Raw genomic sequence first — 17,261 nt, 5'->3', positions numbered from 1 at the left:
AGAAAAGACCAGGGGGAGAAAAGACCGTACACCTACCGTTTTCCGTGTCTAATATATTCGATAATTATATCTTTATGTGTCATTAACTCACACACTCTGGATCAGCAGACGATTTATTTCCTATCTTACGGAGGAATCCGAGATAGCCGATGTATCACGATTGTAACTCACATTGGCTAAAACAATCGTGATACATCGGCTATCTCGGATTCCTCCGTAAGATAGGAAATAAATCGTCTGCTGATCCAGAGTGTGTGAGTTAATGAAAAAAAGTCTTGTTTTTGGCCAATCGCGTTTGCCGTATCATTGTAGCTCTGTGAACGACTCTGTGTCGACTATTTGTTTTGGTAAATTTTATTATGTTTTCATAAATACTGACAACAATATCCCATTTATTAATGAATTAATATGAAAATACTGTTCTAAGTTAAAATGTCTGTTAGTTTTAGCTCACATATTAAATAACTCATTTTGCTTAGAGTTTGGAATGTGATTTCGCGACTGCAGACTATATTGGAAATGAAGTTTGTAAATAACATATATCGGCACATACATATATTGTTTATTTCTTTTCTTCATTTAAATCTCCATTTTCAATAGTTTTCATGTGCGGCGTTTGTTTAAAGATACTTGTATGACAAGCTTTTTGTACAATATGTTACTTCATTTCCACACAAAAAAGTTGCAGCTTCAGTTACCATTTTAGTTAGCCTGCAACCCGGGTGAGTCGCGGTACTTAAGGAATATTCAATTGCGTCTAGAAACCATCTTCAAATATCAGATAAATAATTTATAAGACAAACATATCTGACTTAACTTCATTGGAAAATAGCCTTTTTATGACGAAAATCCTTCAATTTTAACTGCGGTATCAACAAAAACAACACCACTGTCCGCCATTGTTGTTTATTTTCCCTCCCGGTTGACTCACGGTAAATAGGTTAAACCACACTAATATTAATTTTAACATGAATAAACATAAAGATCTGACATACCATTCAAAGTAACAAACAATAATGTATATAACAATTAAAACATATGGAATTTAAGACATCATATAAAATAAATATCAAAGTTATGTTCAAGCAGTGTCTAATTTTAATTCTCAGTATTCAAATAACTGTTCATGTTCATTCATTCTTCTGCGAAATGGGGACACCTGAAGAAGCTATCTCACCTCAAGAAATGTACATCAGTTCAGAAGCTCAGATGTACCCAATGTGCACACACACTACATTCACCCCATTTCACAATAACAACCGAAACATCCTTCCTCAATGCAGGTGGACTACTTTTCTTACACACACAGCATACATCATCTGTTAGCTAAATATTAAAGTGTTTATAGAGCCTTACCTATCGAAATAATTTAAAAAAATCGGTGGTGTGTAACCCCTTCACAAAGAGAATAATATTGGTAGTGTCTGACCTAAGCAAACGCAAGCATACAAACTTAAACAGTGAAAAAGTTGACAGGGAAATTTCATTTTAACATGAATTTTTACATAATTTTGGTTTAAAATGATGTTTTAAATCGTTTTTGGGTAGTTACTTACCAAAAATCTATTCATACTGGCAGCAAAAGATGTTTTCTGTCAGATTTTAAAAGTAGGTCATGCAGGTTTGTTTACAAACACAATCCAGAGGGCGCTAATGAAATACCGCGAGTCAAAACGACCCGCGACTCAACCGGGTTTGAGTATACTGTAAATAAACGAATGCTCATTTAATTTCGTCTTATTTTATAGATAAAATGAAATCTTCGTTTAACTTCATTAAGGATAGAAACAGAGAAGGTGAAAATTACTGAGCTCTAACTTGGTTTTAGTAAGGATCTCCAAGTGATAACCTGATACTCTCACAACAATTCAGTGTTCGATACGAACGGAAGTCCGAGACTCCTTAAAATGAGACTCTGACTCCTTGTTTTTGTGTTTCAATGGAGTCCATGGGACTCCTTTAAAATCATCCTTGAATTACAAATAAATGTTTGATTACCTTATTAGTTTCGCAAGATAAGAATGTCTGAACTTTTGCGCATTTGAAAAAAAGTAACAATAATCATTGTGCTTGACCACATGGACAAAAACAAAAGAATCTGCAATGATTCTTTTTGGTTCCCTGTCTCTGCCTGCGTGTGTAGTAAGTGGGAAACAGGCAAACTTTTAAACTCCATATCAACCCGAAAGTGGACGCTTTTTCTCTGATATTTTCACAGTCATTCACTAGAGTAAACTAGCTTTGCCAAACAGTCTCTCATTACTATAAAAATCATCACAATACATAAATTTGTTTACTGATGATGGGACTTGCTGTGAATCAGTTGAGCATTTATAGCCTGTGTCATTATCAATCAATGATTTTAGTCATTAATTGCAGTCTGTACAGGGGTTCTGAAATATGCTTTTCGAGTTGTCCGAGTCGTCAATTTCCCCTTCCGGGCAAGCAGCTTTTGAAAGCTGGCTTGTCCGGGGACAAGTAAAATTTCCGTGGTAAATTAAACTAGCACACTTTTTTAACTGGAGGTAGGTTATTTTCTGATAATAATTATTTAATGTTGTAAACATGTCCACGCGTATATAGCAAAAGCCAATCACGCATAAGGTCGCCGTGGTGTAATGGATATGGTGTCCGCCTAGCGACCGGGAGGTCATGAGTTCGATCCCCACCGTGGGAGCATTCTTTAGATCTCTCCCAAAGACACCAAGTACTGGTTTTAGGCCCAGGAAACGGACTCGAGAGCGTTTATATAAGCCTCAGGCTTTCGATGCAATCGAGCTAAAATAAATAGGTTTAAACTAAACTAATCACGCATAAGGTAACATTTATAGTAGAGAAACCAGTGCGCGTGTACAGCAACAGCCAATCACGCATTAGATAACATTTTTCGTAATTGCAAATGGACGCAAACATGTTTTACCTACCTGCATTTGATTTTTTTTTAAATAAAACCACTTTAATGTCAAACCGACGCTTATCAGACCAATGATAAAATCAGTTCGGCTTCGGAAAAGAAGAGAAAAGCCAAGTATGAATATGATAAAGCATATGACGCCAAGCGGAAACGAGAATTTGTTGAGTCTTGGCTAATTGAATTTCCTTGGATTGAAAACGTTACCGTTGTGTGTAAATGTAAACTTTGTAAGAAGTTTCCTTTATAAGCGGATAACTATATACTTATATTTAGCGGAGATTATTTTATTTCAAGTGAAATATCTAGTCATATTGAGATTATTAAATATCCGAGATGGTATCATGTGTGACTTAAACGTGTTCGTATTGTTTGCACATCTTGCTTGTATTTTCCAGTTAACTATGTATATAGTAAAAAATAGAACTTAACAAATATGTGTGTTTGTATTATTTGCTTAATTAGTAATGATGTTTTCCTTTATTTATCTTAAAAGTACAGACAAGTACTTCTTTGGTACGGACAAGTGAATTTGTGGGTCCAACTTGTCTGTGGACAAGTAGACTCATAAAATATTTCAGAACCCCTGCTGTAGGCTTTGTCATACCAACCACACTAAGCGGTTCCTACGGTGTACTTCTCCACGATAAAATCCAGGCAAGTTAAATACATGTAATGGACTGATGATGGAAACCCAGCATTCGACACTAACGGGAGTCCGAGACACCTTAAAATGAGACTCAGACTCCTTGTTTTTGCGTCATGGGAGTCCGTTGGACTCCTTTAAAATCATCTTTGAATTAAATAAAATCAGTAGATTTCCTTATTTGTTTTGCAAGATCAGAATATCCGAACTTTTGTGGATCCGAAAAATGTGCCACAAATCATTATGCTTGAACACATTGACAAAAACAAAAGAATCCGAAATTAGTTATTTTGGTTCCCTGGCACTATCCTAGCCTGTAGTAATAGAGGAACTTGCAAACTATGAAGCGGCTGGGTTTTTTTTTCCACTAATATTTTTGCTGTAGTAAATTAGCTTCGCCAAACAGTTTCTCATTACTAAAATTAAATCATCACAATACCCGTTTTTTTTTACACATTGTACGTTTTATGGCCTCAAGGTACTGAAGATCGGACCGGCTGTGAATCGTTTGATCGTGAATGACCCGTGTCACTATCAATCGATGATTTCAGTGGTTTATTGCAGTTTGTAGACACTGTCATACCAACCACACTAATCGGTTCCTACCGTGTACTCCTCCACGATTAAATTGTGGACTTATGATGGCAACAGGGTGTAATCCTCATGGAAATTGTGCTTTGCATGCAAAATATTGTCTTAACATGTTTTCATGGTGTAAAAACCCAATCATGAAATTACAATAAAATTAGAATTATATTGTGTTCTCAATTTCCACGTTCTTGGAAATACATGTATTATAAAGAATATATATAAAGCAATGAGAAATATAGGGTTGTTACACCGTTACGCTGCGGTTTAGTAACTATGACACTTACAAAACAGAAGGCTCAGATAATGATTTTAACCCTAATGTTGAGGTTAAACAAGCAATCATAATGCATATTAGAAAATAGTACCAGGGTATATGTTGACATTTTACAAGGTTTAAGTAGATTATGAACTTAAATATTACTGGAATCCTTTAAATATTTTGCAATGTGATATAACAAATATTGAACAGCAGTCACTTACAACTTTGATTTAAAAACAAACATATAATAAAAATTTAACATTTCATGGATTGACATGTGTTAATGACCAAAAATATGATATGAAAAAGCGTCTTAATTTTTGGACTCCTTGAAATCTGTCCGGACTACTAAATTTTAAAAGTTAGGAGGACTCCTTACTCAGATTACTTAGTGTCGAACACTGGAAACCAGATGTCATGCTCATTGAAATTGTGCTTTTATTACATAATATTGTCACATTGAATTTTATGTTTTTATGGTGTAAGAACCCAATGATGATGTTGAAATAATTTTAGAATTATATTGAGTTTCCCATTTCCACATTCTTAGAAATATTATGGAGAACATATATAAAGCAATGAGAAATATAGGGCTGTTACATCCTTATGATGTGATTTAATTATTATGACATTAACAAAACAGAATGCTTCGATAATGGTTTTTAACCAAAATGCTGTGGTTAACTTAAACAAGCAATCATAATGTATAATAACAAATAGTATATGTTGAAAACTTTCAGTAATTAAGTTAATTATTAACTTAAATATTACTGAAATGCGTTTATAAAAAAAGCAATGTGATATATAACAAATATTGAAAAGGCAGTCACTAAGAATTTTGATCTGAAAACAAACATGAAAGAAAAATATACTGTAATTACTCTATGTTTTCGGACACTTAAAAATAATTATTTATGTTCGTGTCCGAAAACTTAAGATACGAAAAATATTCACAAAATACAGGTGTCCGAAAACTAAGAGTAGAAAATTAAAGTGTCCGAAAATAGCGTCAATTGTACTATCAACGACTACCAGTAATAGCACGCGCTTGTAAAATACCATGCTGTGTAGTATAAATTACAGTTATAAATGTTTGCACTGCATTTTAAATAATTTTAAATGCTTAATTTATTTAACAGAAAGTTGCTACATGTACAAGGTTGTACTTTGACCAACGAGTTCAAAGATGAGCATGTGATGTACTTATACTCGCTAGTATGAACCTGTAATTAACGCAATACAAAAAGCAAACTATGAATTCTTTCTTTGTTCATTTCTGATAGTTGTTGTCTAACACCTTCCATTGTTCGTAAAACTTGCAATAAGGTGCATCACACTTTGAAGCGTTTAGTATTTGTCACAGTTATTTTACTGAGAAGGGGTAGCACCATTGCAGTAGATAATTGAACTGTTAATTGGCACTACCCCTGGTAATTGTCATAACCCTTATGTTGTTGGGCGAAACCATTGTTTAATACCGGTTTACAAGGTTATTTACCCAATAACGCAAATGTAATGGTCTGTTGCCCTCAGGCAGGCACCTGCCATGTTTTATGGTTTTAATCTGGTTGTAAAACCCCATGATTGAAGTGTCATTAGATACTGAAAACAGGACTAAAATTTGGTTAAATAGCGCTGTAAAATATACTGTCAGAAAACTTAGAGACATTAATTATGGACGAAAACTCCTGTGTCCGAAAATTAAGAGTCACAAAAAAAACATATTTTTGCTAAAAAAAAGGGGTGTCCGAAAACTTAGAGTGTCCGAAAACAAAGAGTAATTACGGTAACATTTCATGGATTTACATATGTTATGGCCCGAAAAAAAACGATATAAAAAAGTGTCTTAATTGTTGGACTCCTTGAAAACTGTCCGGACTCCTTAATTTCAAAAGTAAAGAGTAAGGAGTCCAAAGGACATGTAAGTGTACCTTGCATGGCTGTTAAATAACCCAAGATCTGTTAGCTTATTCACAGTCTGTGTTTGCCTGTTGCCTTGAAAGAGAAAAATCCTAAGTTGCAATCGGGAATCTAACACTGGGATAATCGTACACTAACCACGTGTTAATGTGCTAGCCCAAAAGCAAGGATGTTGGAAGTGACTTTTTTACTACACAGATTATGTTCTCTTTTATATCCCCTTTTTGTCTTGGCTAAGCTTTAGTTTTAGAAATTAACTTATATCTATGCAGTAATTTTTAGCTCGGCTGTTTTCGGAGAAAACCCGAGGTCATAGCCAGCTCGTCGTGTCGTCCGCCATAGGCATTGTGCTAAAACCTTTACATTGGCTCTAAAATCAAAGTGCATCCACCTACAACTTTTAAACTTCACATGTAGATGCACAGTGATGAGTTCTTCATGCCACACCCATTTTTGGGTCACTAGGTCAAAGGTCAAGGTCACTGTGACCTCTAAAAAAAATCTGACAAGCTTTCGCAGCCGAGCGTGGCACGCGTTATCATGGGGTGCTCTTGTTCAATTTACATGACCATATTCTTTAATGATGAAACTTATGGCCTTATATTGTACTCAAATGAGGGTCCATGTAAAAAAATTGAGTGAAAAATAAGTAGTTTGAAATTCAAATCAAGCCATGAAATAAATACATCACCAACCTTGACAATTGTAAAGAATGTGTCGACAAATTTACACCTAGTCAGTTTATTTTTAGCTCATCTATTTTTTGAGAAAAAAAAGAGCTATTGTCATCACCTTGGCGACGGCGTTGGCGTCAGCGTCGGCGTCCGGTTAAGTTTTGCGTTTAGGTTCACTTTTCTCAGAAAGTATTAATGCTATTGCATTCAAACTTGGTACACTTACTTACTATCATGAGGGGACTGGGCAGGCAAAGTAAGATAACTCTGGCGTGCATTTTGACAGAATTATGTGCCCTTTTTATACTTAGAAAATTAAAAATTTTGGTTAAGTTTTGTGTTTAGGTCCTTTTTATTCCTTCAGTATCAAAGCTATTGCTTTCATACTTGCAACACTTACTAACTATCATGAGGGGACTGTGCAGGCAAAGTTATGTAACTCTGACTGGCATTTTGACAGAATTATGTGCCTTTTTTATACTTAGAAAATTGAAAATTTGGTTAAGTTTTGTGTTTAGGTCCACTTTTTTCCTACAGTATCAAAGCTATTGCTTTCATACTTGCAACACTTATTAACTATTAAAAGGGGACTGTGCAGGCAAAGTTATGTAACTATGACTGGCATTTGGACGGAATTATGGGCCCTTTATACTTAGAAAATTGAAAATTTGGTTAAGTTTTGTGTTTTGGTCCACTTTACCCCTAAAGTATCATAGATATTGCTTTCATACTTGGAACACTCGCAAACTATCATAAGGGTACAGTAAAAGGACAAGTTGCATAACTCTGGTTGTCATTTTTACGGAATTATGGCCCTTTTCTGACTTAGTAACTTTGAATATATGTTTAAATTTTGTGTTTCGATCCACTTTACATCTAAAGTACATGTATCAAGGCTATTGCTTTCAAACTTCAAATACTTTCATGCTATAATGAGGTTACTGTACCTGGCAAGTTGAATTTTACCTTGACCTTTGAATGACCTTGACTCTCAAGGTCAAATTATTAAATTTTGCTAAAATTGCCATTACTTCTTTATTTATGATTAGATTTGATTGATACTTTGACAAAACTACTCTTACCTGACATACCACAATAGACTCCACCCAAACCATCCCCCCCCCCCCCCGAATCCTCCCCCCCCCCCCCCCCCCTAATTTTTTTTTCTTTAAAGATCATGTCACAAATGACCACCACACCCTCACACTTTACCCCCACCCTACTCACCCCCCCCCAATTTATTTTTTTGAAACGGTTAAAAAACACAAATATTTATTTATATTATTTTATTTTTTAAATACCGTCCAACCATCGCACCCAAGAATCAACCTCCCCCCCACCCCCCCCACCCCCGATTTTTTATTTATTTATTTTTGCATTTTTTTCTTCGCATTTTTGGAAGATAATGTAATGAATGTCCACACCCCCACACTATACACCCCTCTTCACTCCACCCCTCCCTCCTTTGTGATTGAAATTGAGAGTCCCTTCACCTTTAAAAAGAAAATAGATGAGCGGTCTGCACCCGCAAGGTGGTGCTCTTGTTTTAATTCTTGCAACAAAAATACATTGTGTTTTAAATGTCTGTAATTGTCCGCTACTGGTTTCACTGGAGGGGACTTATGGTTTGCGCTCTGCAGGGCTTTTCGCATTTTTGGAAGATAATGATTATGTAATGAATGTCCACACCCCCACACTATACACCCTTTTTCACTCCACCCCTCCCTCCTTTGTGATTGAAATTGAGAGTCCCTTCACCTTTAAAAAGAAAATAGATGAGCGGTCTGCACCCGCAAGGCGGTGCTCTTGTTTTAATTCTTGCAACAAAAATACATTGTGTTTTTTTAATGTCTGTATAGTCCGCTACTGGTTTCACTGGAGGGGACTTATGGTTTGCGCTCTGCAGGGCTTTTCATCAGGAAATTGGGAAGAGGCCCTAGCCTTTCAAATTGGGAATTTCATGCGCAATAACTGCTCATTTTGGGAAGGTCGTGTTTTTAGAAGTTTTGAAACAGGGTCTTTTTCATTGTGCAGACATATTAAAAGACACATTGTGGTGCATTCTTAATCATATTAGAGCTTATTGCTTTCATTTCGGGAGATGCCCAATATGTCTAAGAAAATAAAATACAATTTGGGAAATTCCTCTATCAATTTTGGAAAAAAATGATCTTATTTTCAATTGGGAAGGGGCCGAATTTCGGCCCCTAATATAACGGTGAAAAACCCTGCTCTGTGTGTCCGTCAGTCTGTGAGTCTGTTACACTTTTCTGGATCCTGGGATAACTTTAAAAGTTCTTAATATTTTTTTCATGAAACTTGAAACATGGATAGATGGCAATAAGGACATTATGCACGTCATTTCATTTTGTTCCTACGTCAAAAATTCTGGTTGCTATGGCAACAATTGTTATTTTTTTTAAATTATATTTCTGACAATGTTGGAGCCGGTAGGGGACATATATTGCTTGGCAATAGTCTTGTTTTAACTAGATTGATTTTACTTGTTTGCAATATTTGATTGTACCAGGATGCTTGCCTTCAAATATCACATAGTTATCAAATTGAGTTTTTTAATCTATTATTCAAGCTCCAGGTAATCAAACAGAACATTGTTTTAAAATTTACTATAAAAACTTACTAGTAACACTATGGCATCAAGATAATTATAAAGGAAAAAATAAGAAAGTTGTAAAAATGGTTGATCTTTTTTGTTATACCCCCATTACCATTGGTAATGTGGGCTATATAGGAGTCACTTGGTCGGTCTGTCTGTCGGTCTGTCCCGAAACCTTGTCCGGGCAATAACTATGTTGTTCATTGTGGGATTTCAAAATCATTTGGCACATTTGTTTACCATCATTGGACAGTGTGTCGCAAGAAAGAATTAAGTCAATATCTTAAAGGTCAAGCAGGGCTTTTTTCCTTCTTTGGGACCCGCCGAAATTCGGCCCTTTCCCCTCAGATTTTTTTCCCCTCAGCAGGTAAATTTTCCCCCAGACTTAATTTTTTTTTTTAAACTTTAAATACATAAGTTAACCTGATCCAGTGTAGAAAATATAACATATTGCATAATTAAATTATCTGTTGCCTTGAATTTGTTTTAAAAACAGCAAAATATGTTGAATTGATTATTTAAGACTTTCCTTATTTTCCCCAAAATCCGACGTTTTGCGTGATTTTTTCCCCAAAAATCCGGCATTTCATGCAATAAAGACCCAATAAGCTGGGCCTTGTTACCTAATACCTGATCGGATAATTATTTTAGGAAAAATATAGAGCTTTGATTTGATTATGACTGCACTTCTCCAGATGGGCACACCTCAAATCTTTTAAGTACCCGTTTAAGGTTTTTCACAATTGAATCATTTGCTAGTTAACATGTATATGCCATTTGTCCCAGACTGAGCCTGACTCTCCCACTTTCCCTAATTTTTCTCAACTTCCAATTGAGATATTTTTTGCCGTGTAAATTTAAGTGCTGTAAATCAATAAGTACATACCGGTAGTTTTAATACTGTTTATACCAAACGTGTAAAATCTGTTTGTACAAATCATCAATAGAGTATATACCATTCATACCAAAATTAAAATTCTTACAAATAAAAAAGTTTCTTTAGAAATAAATGTTCTTAACTTCTCACTAGAACTGTTGCCCCTTTAAAATACATACATATTATTTCTATGGACTGTTGCATTAATTGTGTGTGTATTGATCTCCACAGAAATGTCCCTGTCTGACAAGGAATGGGATGACTTGAAGTTGCTCTTGGACAAGGCAGTGAGTAAGTTCCTGGGCTTCAGTGAGCCTTCACTTGTAACGGCGGCCCTGAAGTGCATCGACAATGGCTACGATGAAAAGAAAACTGCAGGTAATTGTGTTTGGCATGTGGTTCATTTCATAATTGTATTTCAGCTTTTAATGGCCTCTTGCCATTGATTTTATTTGCTTGAAATAATCCAAAAATAACAAAATTACAAGTTCATTTAAAAGAAAATAATTCAAGTTTAAAGAAAACGTTTGTTATTTCAGAAATACTAAATGCTAGTAATGCTGAAGGAGATCTCCTTTTATATAAATTACATTTATTTAATTAACAAATATCTAAGTTCCCAAAAAGCACAGGTTGCTGCTTAATGAGCAGGGTGAAAGCCAATCTTGTCTGACATTTTGTATATTTAATAAATCTAGCATAATTTAAAAATCCAAACTTGTTATAAGGGTTTGCAAGCATATATTTGTTAGCCATTGAATATTTCACAATTTAGTTTTTTGCCAGCCTTGTGGGACAAGGGGGGGGGCAGCAAACATGAGCCAGCCTTGTGGGACAGGGGGGGGGAGCGCAGCAAACATGAGCCAGCCTTGTGGGACAGGGGGGGGGGGGGCGCAGCAAACATGAGCCAGCCTTGTGGGACAGGGGGGGGGGGCGCAGCAAACATGAGCCAGCCTTGTGGGACAGGGGGGGGAGCGCAGCAAACATGAGCCAGCCTTGTGGGACAGGGGGGGGGGGCGCAGCAAACATGAGCCAGCCTTGTGGGACAGGGGGGGGGAGCGCAGCAAACATGAGCCAGCCTTGTGGGACAGGGGTGGAGCGCAGCAAACATGAGCCAGCCTTGTGGGACAGGGGGGGGAGCGCAGCAAACATGAGCCAGCCTTGTGGGACAGGGGGGGGGGGGGGGGGCACAGCAAACATGAGCAGAACTCACCAATGAGCTATTAATGCTTTAGATATTTCCATTAGTTATATTTCATCCTTGCTCATTATTTATAAGGCATGCCTACAAGTTTTTTCTCACTTTGCTGCTAAAAGCAAAATAAAAAGATCAAAGCTTGGTTAAAATTTGGAGGACTCCTGAATAATTTCAGATAAATTGCAGACGTTTTTGGATGAGAAGCAAGCACCAATGTTTGCTGAGAAACTGTTTGATGTTTGGGGAGATTACAGATCTTCCAGCAAGTCTTACAAGAGTAAACGCAAAAAGGTATGCTTGACTTTTCTTGTCTTCTTGCGAAAAAACAAACCGTCACGCTTTGTGATTGTGTAATCCATTTTACCTGATCAACTATTGTACCTGCTTTATATATAAACAAATGTAGAACTTTAATAAATGATTGGAATAAATTTGTATTGTTTTGAACCATCTTATAATGAAAATGGACAGGTTTCTTTCTTCTTGATGGCTACATTACTTGGAGGCAAGGAGGAAACAGGGCTTTCATTTGGCTTGGAACTTGAAGTTTTGTCAAGCAGGAGTTTTGTCAAGCAGGTTTCCACTAGCCAGCCAATGGAACTCAAAAGCATGGTGTGCCAGTAGTTTTTCTGGGTTACCATATGAAAGCTGTGCAACACATACTTTAAGTATGAGATTGGGCAACCATGGCAAAGAATGCAAGTTTGTAGCTCTTTTGTACAGTTGACTTAAATACTGATTAAAATGGCAAAAATTCAAATTAAAAACATCATGTGGTCTTCTGTTTAATATCTTAAAGGATGATTATGACGAGGGGCGTGATGATACTAGAAAGAAGACCAAGTTCACGGAAGAACCGAGTGAGAATGAGGGGCCAAGTCCTGGACAGCTCACTGAAGAAAAGGTACAATAGAAGGAATTTGTCTGCCTTGTTGGTGCTTGAAGTTTTCATTTTGCTATTTGAAATAAAAATTAACAAAACAACAACGAAAGCTAATGAATAACGCATCATTAAAGTTAATAAAGCATGGGTGTTCAAAAACCCATTGAATGTTAGAAAATCTACCATTACTACATTGGTCGTTAAACTATTGCGTAAGTTGGCCATTTAACCATTACTATGTTGGCATTTAGCCATTAATTTTATGAACATTAAACTATTATTGTCTAGACAATTGAACCGTCAATATTGGGACAGTCATTTAACCAATACTATTTTTGCAATCAAGTAATTAATTTATTGAACATTAAATCATTACTCTGTTGACCATTAAACCATAGCTGTGTTGACGAATGAACAATCTTCTTTTGACCAATTAACATTACTCAGTTAGCAATTAAATCATTACTATCTTGGCATATGGATTGTTCGTATGTTGGCATTGAATACTTGTATTACAGATCAAGGAGATGATGCAGAATGCCCAGAAGATGATCCAGGAGCGTAAGGCACAGATCATGGGTACTAGCAAACCTGCACCCCCACCCACTCAGGTACACAAGCAAACATGAAAGGCTGACTTTCAAACGGTGCGACTTTTCATGGCTTTTAAGGGCCAAACTTCCTTTGATTTTAAAGGGGCTCTACATTCTAGGGCTTTTAAATAGGCTAAAATTGTCTAGGGTTTTAAAAGGGCTAAACTTTCAAGCTGTTACAAGGGTTCAACTACTCAAAGCTTAACTTTCCAGAGCTTTCAAATAAACTTTACTATCTGGGTTTTGAAAAGTTGCCAAACTTTTTAGAGCTTTCATAGTGGCTTACCATGCCAGGGGTTTCAAAAGAATTTAAATGTACTGAGCTTTTAAGATGCTTAAAAGGTTAAAGGCCTAGGAAATGTTTAACTTTCCAGTGATTTAAAGAGGGACAACTTTCTAGGGTCTAAAAAAAAAATTTCCAAGGAATAGAAAAGGGCATATCTGTCCAGGTCTTTTAAAATAGCTCAAGTGTCCAGGTATTTGGTTTTATGTTGCTAAAATAAACATACACAACGAAGCTTTGTAATTTTGCCTTTTACAATCTTATTACGGCTTTTCTCTGAATTTCATTTCGATTATCTGAATGTTTAACTATATGATGTTGCGTCTTTTTTATGCCCGTAAGGGTATCATATACAGGAGCATACAATTTTGCTAAAAGCAAGTCGCCCTGCTGGTCCACCAGAGTACAAAATAAGGTCGCCCAGTCTTATTTTGTTGTCGCCCCGAATTGTTTACAGTAAAATGATAATGATTCTATGTTTTAAGCTATCAGTTGTTTACTTAACTACACTGCAGATCTATGGATCATGATCGTGATATAGCTTGCGATGTACATATGTAGCACATTATTTGTAATTTGAACCATTGAGTATTTTAATGGTAATTTGATTGAAAAGTATTCTCTCTTTTTTATTGCTATTTAATTTGAATTGTGATGCTATAAGATTAGTTTGTATGTGCAGTTCATTTTAAATAAATAAATCTAGGCCAAGTGTGATGTTTGGAGCTGTTTTTAACCCCCCACCTTTTATATATTGACTGTTGATGGCGTTGACCCCACTTGTATTCATGTTTGTGTGTTTGTTATATGTGTTTCATGTCTATTGCATTTGTTTTGCGTCTCAATGTAATGCAATTGGTTGCTTGCCATAAATATAGGACTGCATTGTATAATAAAGTTTGTCCCCTGCTGGTTTAGATGATGCTTCACTTCTTGTATGTTGGAAAAGTGCTTAACTTTTTAGAGTCTAAAAGGGATTAACTTTCCAGGGCTTTTAAAATGTCTAAACTGTCCAGGGCTTTCAAAAGGCTTAAATTTCGAGGCATTTCAAAAGGGCTGAATTTTCTAGAAATTTCAAAAGACAACTATCCTAATTATAAATACACTTCTTTTGTCCATTCTCAATCAAGTCTGTTTTCAGTCTCAGGCTTTTTATAGCAGATTGTAAAGCCATTATTTGGTCTTTTTCACAATGGTTAAAATTCTGTAATTGTGTCTGTATCCAGGCCCAGAAGTACATGGAGGATGCTAAGGACAAGGCCCAGCGTGCCAATGAGTTGCAGGCTCAGATCCAGGCCCGGCTCGCCAGCATGGCCGGTATGCCTGGGCTCCCTGCCCCCATGAAGGGCATGCCCCCTGTGAAAGTGCCAGAGGTGAAACTGCCACCCGAAGTACACAGGTAGCAATAGGTTCAATAGACCCCAAATCACATATTTTTGACTCCAACCAGTAACTTGCAATGCATCATATGTTGCAATGGTATACCTTAAAAAAAAATAATAAAAATTTATAAACATAGAAAAAAGATATTTGATGATTTTTGTGTGTACAGTTTCTCACATTATTTAAACAAAAGCAGAACCTTTATCACAAATGCAGAGAAACACAAACTTTAGACTTGCGAATTTAAACATGGACATTTCATTTTGACCCTTCACAATTTCAAGGAAAGGTCATTTTATCACCTTTTTTTTTTAAATCTATTGTTATCCCTTTATCCCAGGCTTTCAGCAGATTTTTTTTCATTTTTCATCCTTTTTCATCCAGAATTGCTCAATAAAAACTGGTTTAACTTTACATGACGTATTGTTTACTGACCAGTTCTTGCGAACCCAGTATTGAGTGGAGGGATTTCCTTCCCTGAAGGTTTTCCAAAATCACACTCCTGATTTACTGGAGTGTGTAAACTGAAGCTTACATGTCATTAGCAACAATCAACTTCACAGTATTTGTAGACATGGAAATAGCATTATAATACCAAGCTGAGTTGCTGTAAAACCGAACTTATGCCAGAGTTTGTTGATTTTTCATTTCTCAAATAAAAATTAGGCAAATGTAAATGACCAAGAACTGAGCACAAAATGAGTGCAAAGTATTATATTTAGGTTAAAACACATTTATATCAATATTTTAAACAAATCAAAATATTTGCTTGGAAATTGTAGGAAATTAGTAGTACACTGCAGACTGATAACTTAAAATATTCCTGTTTTATTCCAGCAGAGCCCAGCCAATGTCACAGTAAGTGCATATCACTTCTTATCTGAATTTTATCTACAAACTTTCTTTCATAAGCTATCTTACTACATGCATAACAGAACCTGCATATTTTGAATATAAACATAGTTAATGAAAATTAATTGATTGCATGCTATGTTTGTGTAGCAGTTATGACAAGCTATGTATTTGTTTCATGTATGGTAAGCCACCATAATTGTTTCATTGGTGGTAAGGTTACGTATTTGTGTCATTTATGATAAACCTCTGTATTTCTTTCATTATCGCAAGCCTATGTATTTTCGCATTTTTTGCAAGCCTATGTATTTGTATATGCAATGATTTTCAGACCCACACCCCTGATATTGGACTCTGAAGGACGGACTATTGATGCTAAAACTGGCCAGGCTGTCACGCTAACCCACTATGCTCCAACTCTCAAGGTATACATTTGAGGGCTTGCATATAATATAGTCTCAGTTGCTCTGTTTAAAATGGCATCTTTGGGAGTTCTAAGAAAGATTCAAAAATTGAAAAAAGCTTGGGTTTTGTAAAATGTTAATATAATTAATTGCCATATGATCTCGAAAAAGTTACCTTTAACAATGCTTACATTTTGTACTTTATGACTGCATTGCCTACAATTTCAAATTGTCTACACTTAAAAGGCTTTAAAAAAAGTTTCACCCCAGTGCAAACCTTGAACAGTGTTATATAGACCAGTGATTTGAAATGAATACATGGCGCAGGGACTTGTGACATTCTAAGCATAAATTGAAGTATTGAATTTTTATTTTATTAAACTATTAGCTAAAATTGCCATGAAGATGTAAGATGCTATTAAAGCAAGGCTCTAACGCCAGTATATTGGGTTACCGATCCTAGCCCCATAGGGCTTATGCTTGGAATTTCTGATAGCCCAATACAAATTTTCTGTAAAACCCAAGCTCCGGTCAATGGATGCAGTTGATAACTGATAATGCTCATTTGTTCAGGCCAACATTCGAGCCAAGAGACGGGAACAGTTTAAAGGGTTGATAGATGCACCTCCAGAAGAGATCAGTGCATCTAAATACTTTGACCCTCGTGTCAGGTATGTTCACGATAAAGTTGTGAAATGCGGCGTTTTGTTTCATGTAGGATTTCCGTTAAAGATGTTTGTATGTAGCATAAGAGGCTTGTTACTTATAATTTCAAGTAGAGATATTAAAATTATTTCATCATTTGGAAAGCTACAACAATTTCTGAAGAATCAGTCTTGTATTATTTTTCCTTTCTGCATGTTTTTTTATTGGAGCCGGACTTAAGCAGAAAGGGTATGTCAAGTCAAGCAACTATCTGTAAATTGATGATCTAGTTGGATTTGTAAACAGTTCTTCTCAGGAAACTCAGCCTGACAGACACAATAAATATGAGCTGCACCTTGCGAAAATAAGTCGTATGGACATATCTGAACAGTAAAGCTTGAGATATGATTGAAATTTTACTTAATATATATTTATTAACCATGCCCCTCTGTGCAATGTTTACTGGTTAACACTTTGAAATGTTTACTGCCTCCAAATCAGTTGTTTCAAAGACAAACACTATGC

At 35.9% G+C, this 17,261-nt stretch overlaps 1 protein-coding gene across 2 annotated transcripts in view; it reads left to right on the top strand.

Annotated features, from left to right (window-relative positions):
* The first annotated feature begins 231 nt into the window (after window positions 1-231).
* The window catches only part of LOC127852236 (U4/U6 small nuclear ribonucleoprotein Prp3-like), a 32,393-nt gene continuing 15,363 nt past the window's right edge, over window positions 232-17,261 (top strand). Inside the window, exons 1-9 of one of the 2 annotated variants that reach the window (XM_052386123.1) lie at window positions 232-347; window positions 10,727-10,873; window positions 11,869-11,984; window positions 12,493-12,597; window positions 13,095-13,187; window positions 14,679-14,851; window positions 15,676-15,693; window positions 16,019-16,112; window positions 16,665-16,762. In XM_052386123.1, the coding sequence (XP_052242083.1) occupies window positions 263-347; window positions 10,727-10,873; window positions 11,869-11,984; window positions 12,493-12,597; window positions 13,095-13,187; window positions 14,679-14,851; window positions 15,676-15,693; window positions 16,019-16,112; window positions 16,665-16,762 (929 nt within the window). In that variant the 5' untranslated portion in view covers window positions 232-262. Of the gene's footprint in view, window positions 348-10,726; window positions 10,874-11,868; window positions 11,985-12,492; window positions 12,598-13,094; window positions 13,188-14,678; window positions 14,852-15,672; window positions 15,694-16,018; window positions 16,113-16,664; window positions 16,763-17,261 lie in introns of both variants that reach the window. The other variant, XM_052386122.1, reaches the window with a different exon arrangement.

Source organism: Dreissena polymorpha, chromosome 12 (genome assembly GCF_020536995.1).
Source record: "Dreissena polymorpha isolate Duluth1 chromosome 12, UMN_Dpol_1.0, whole genome shotgun sequence".
NCBI classification, from domain to species: domain Eukaryota; kingdom Metazoa; phylum Mollusca; class Bivalvia; order Myida; family Dreissenidae; genus Dreissena; species Dreissena polymorpha.
This window is presented reverse-complemented; position numbering and strand designations above follow the sequence as displayed.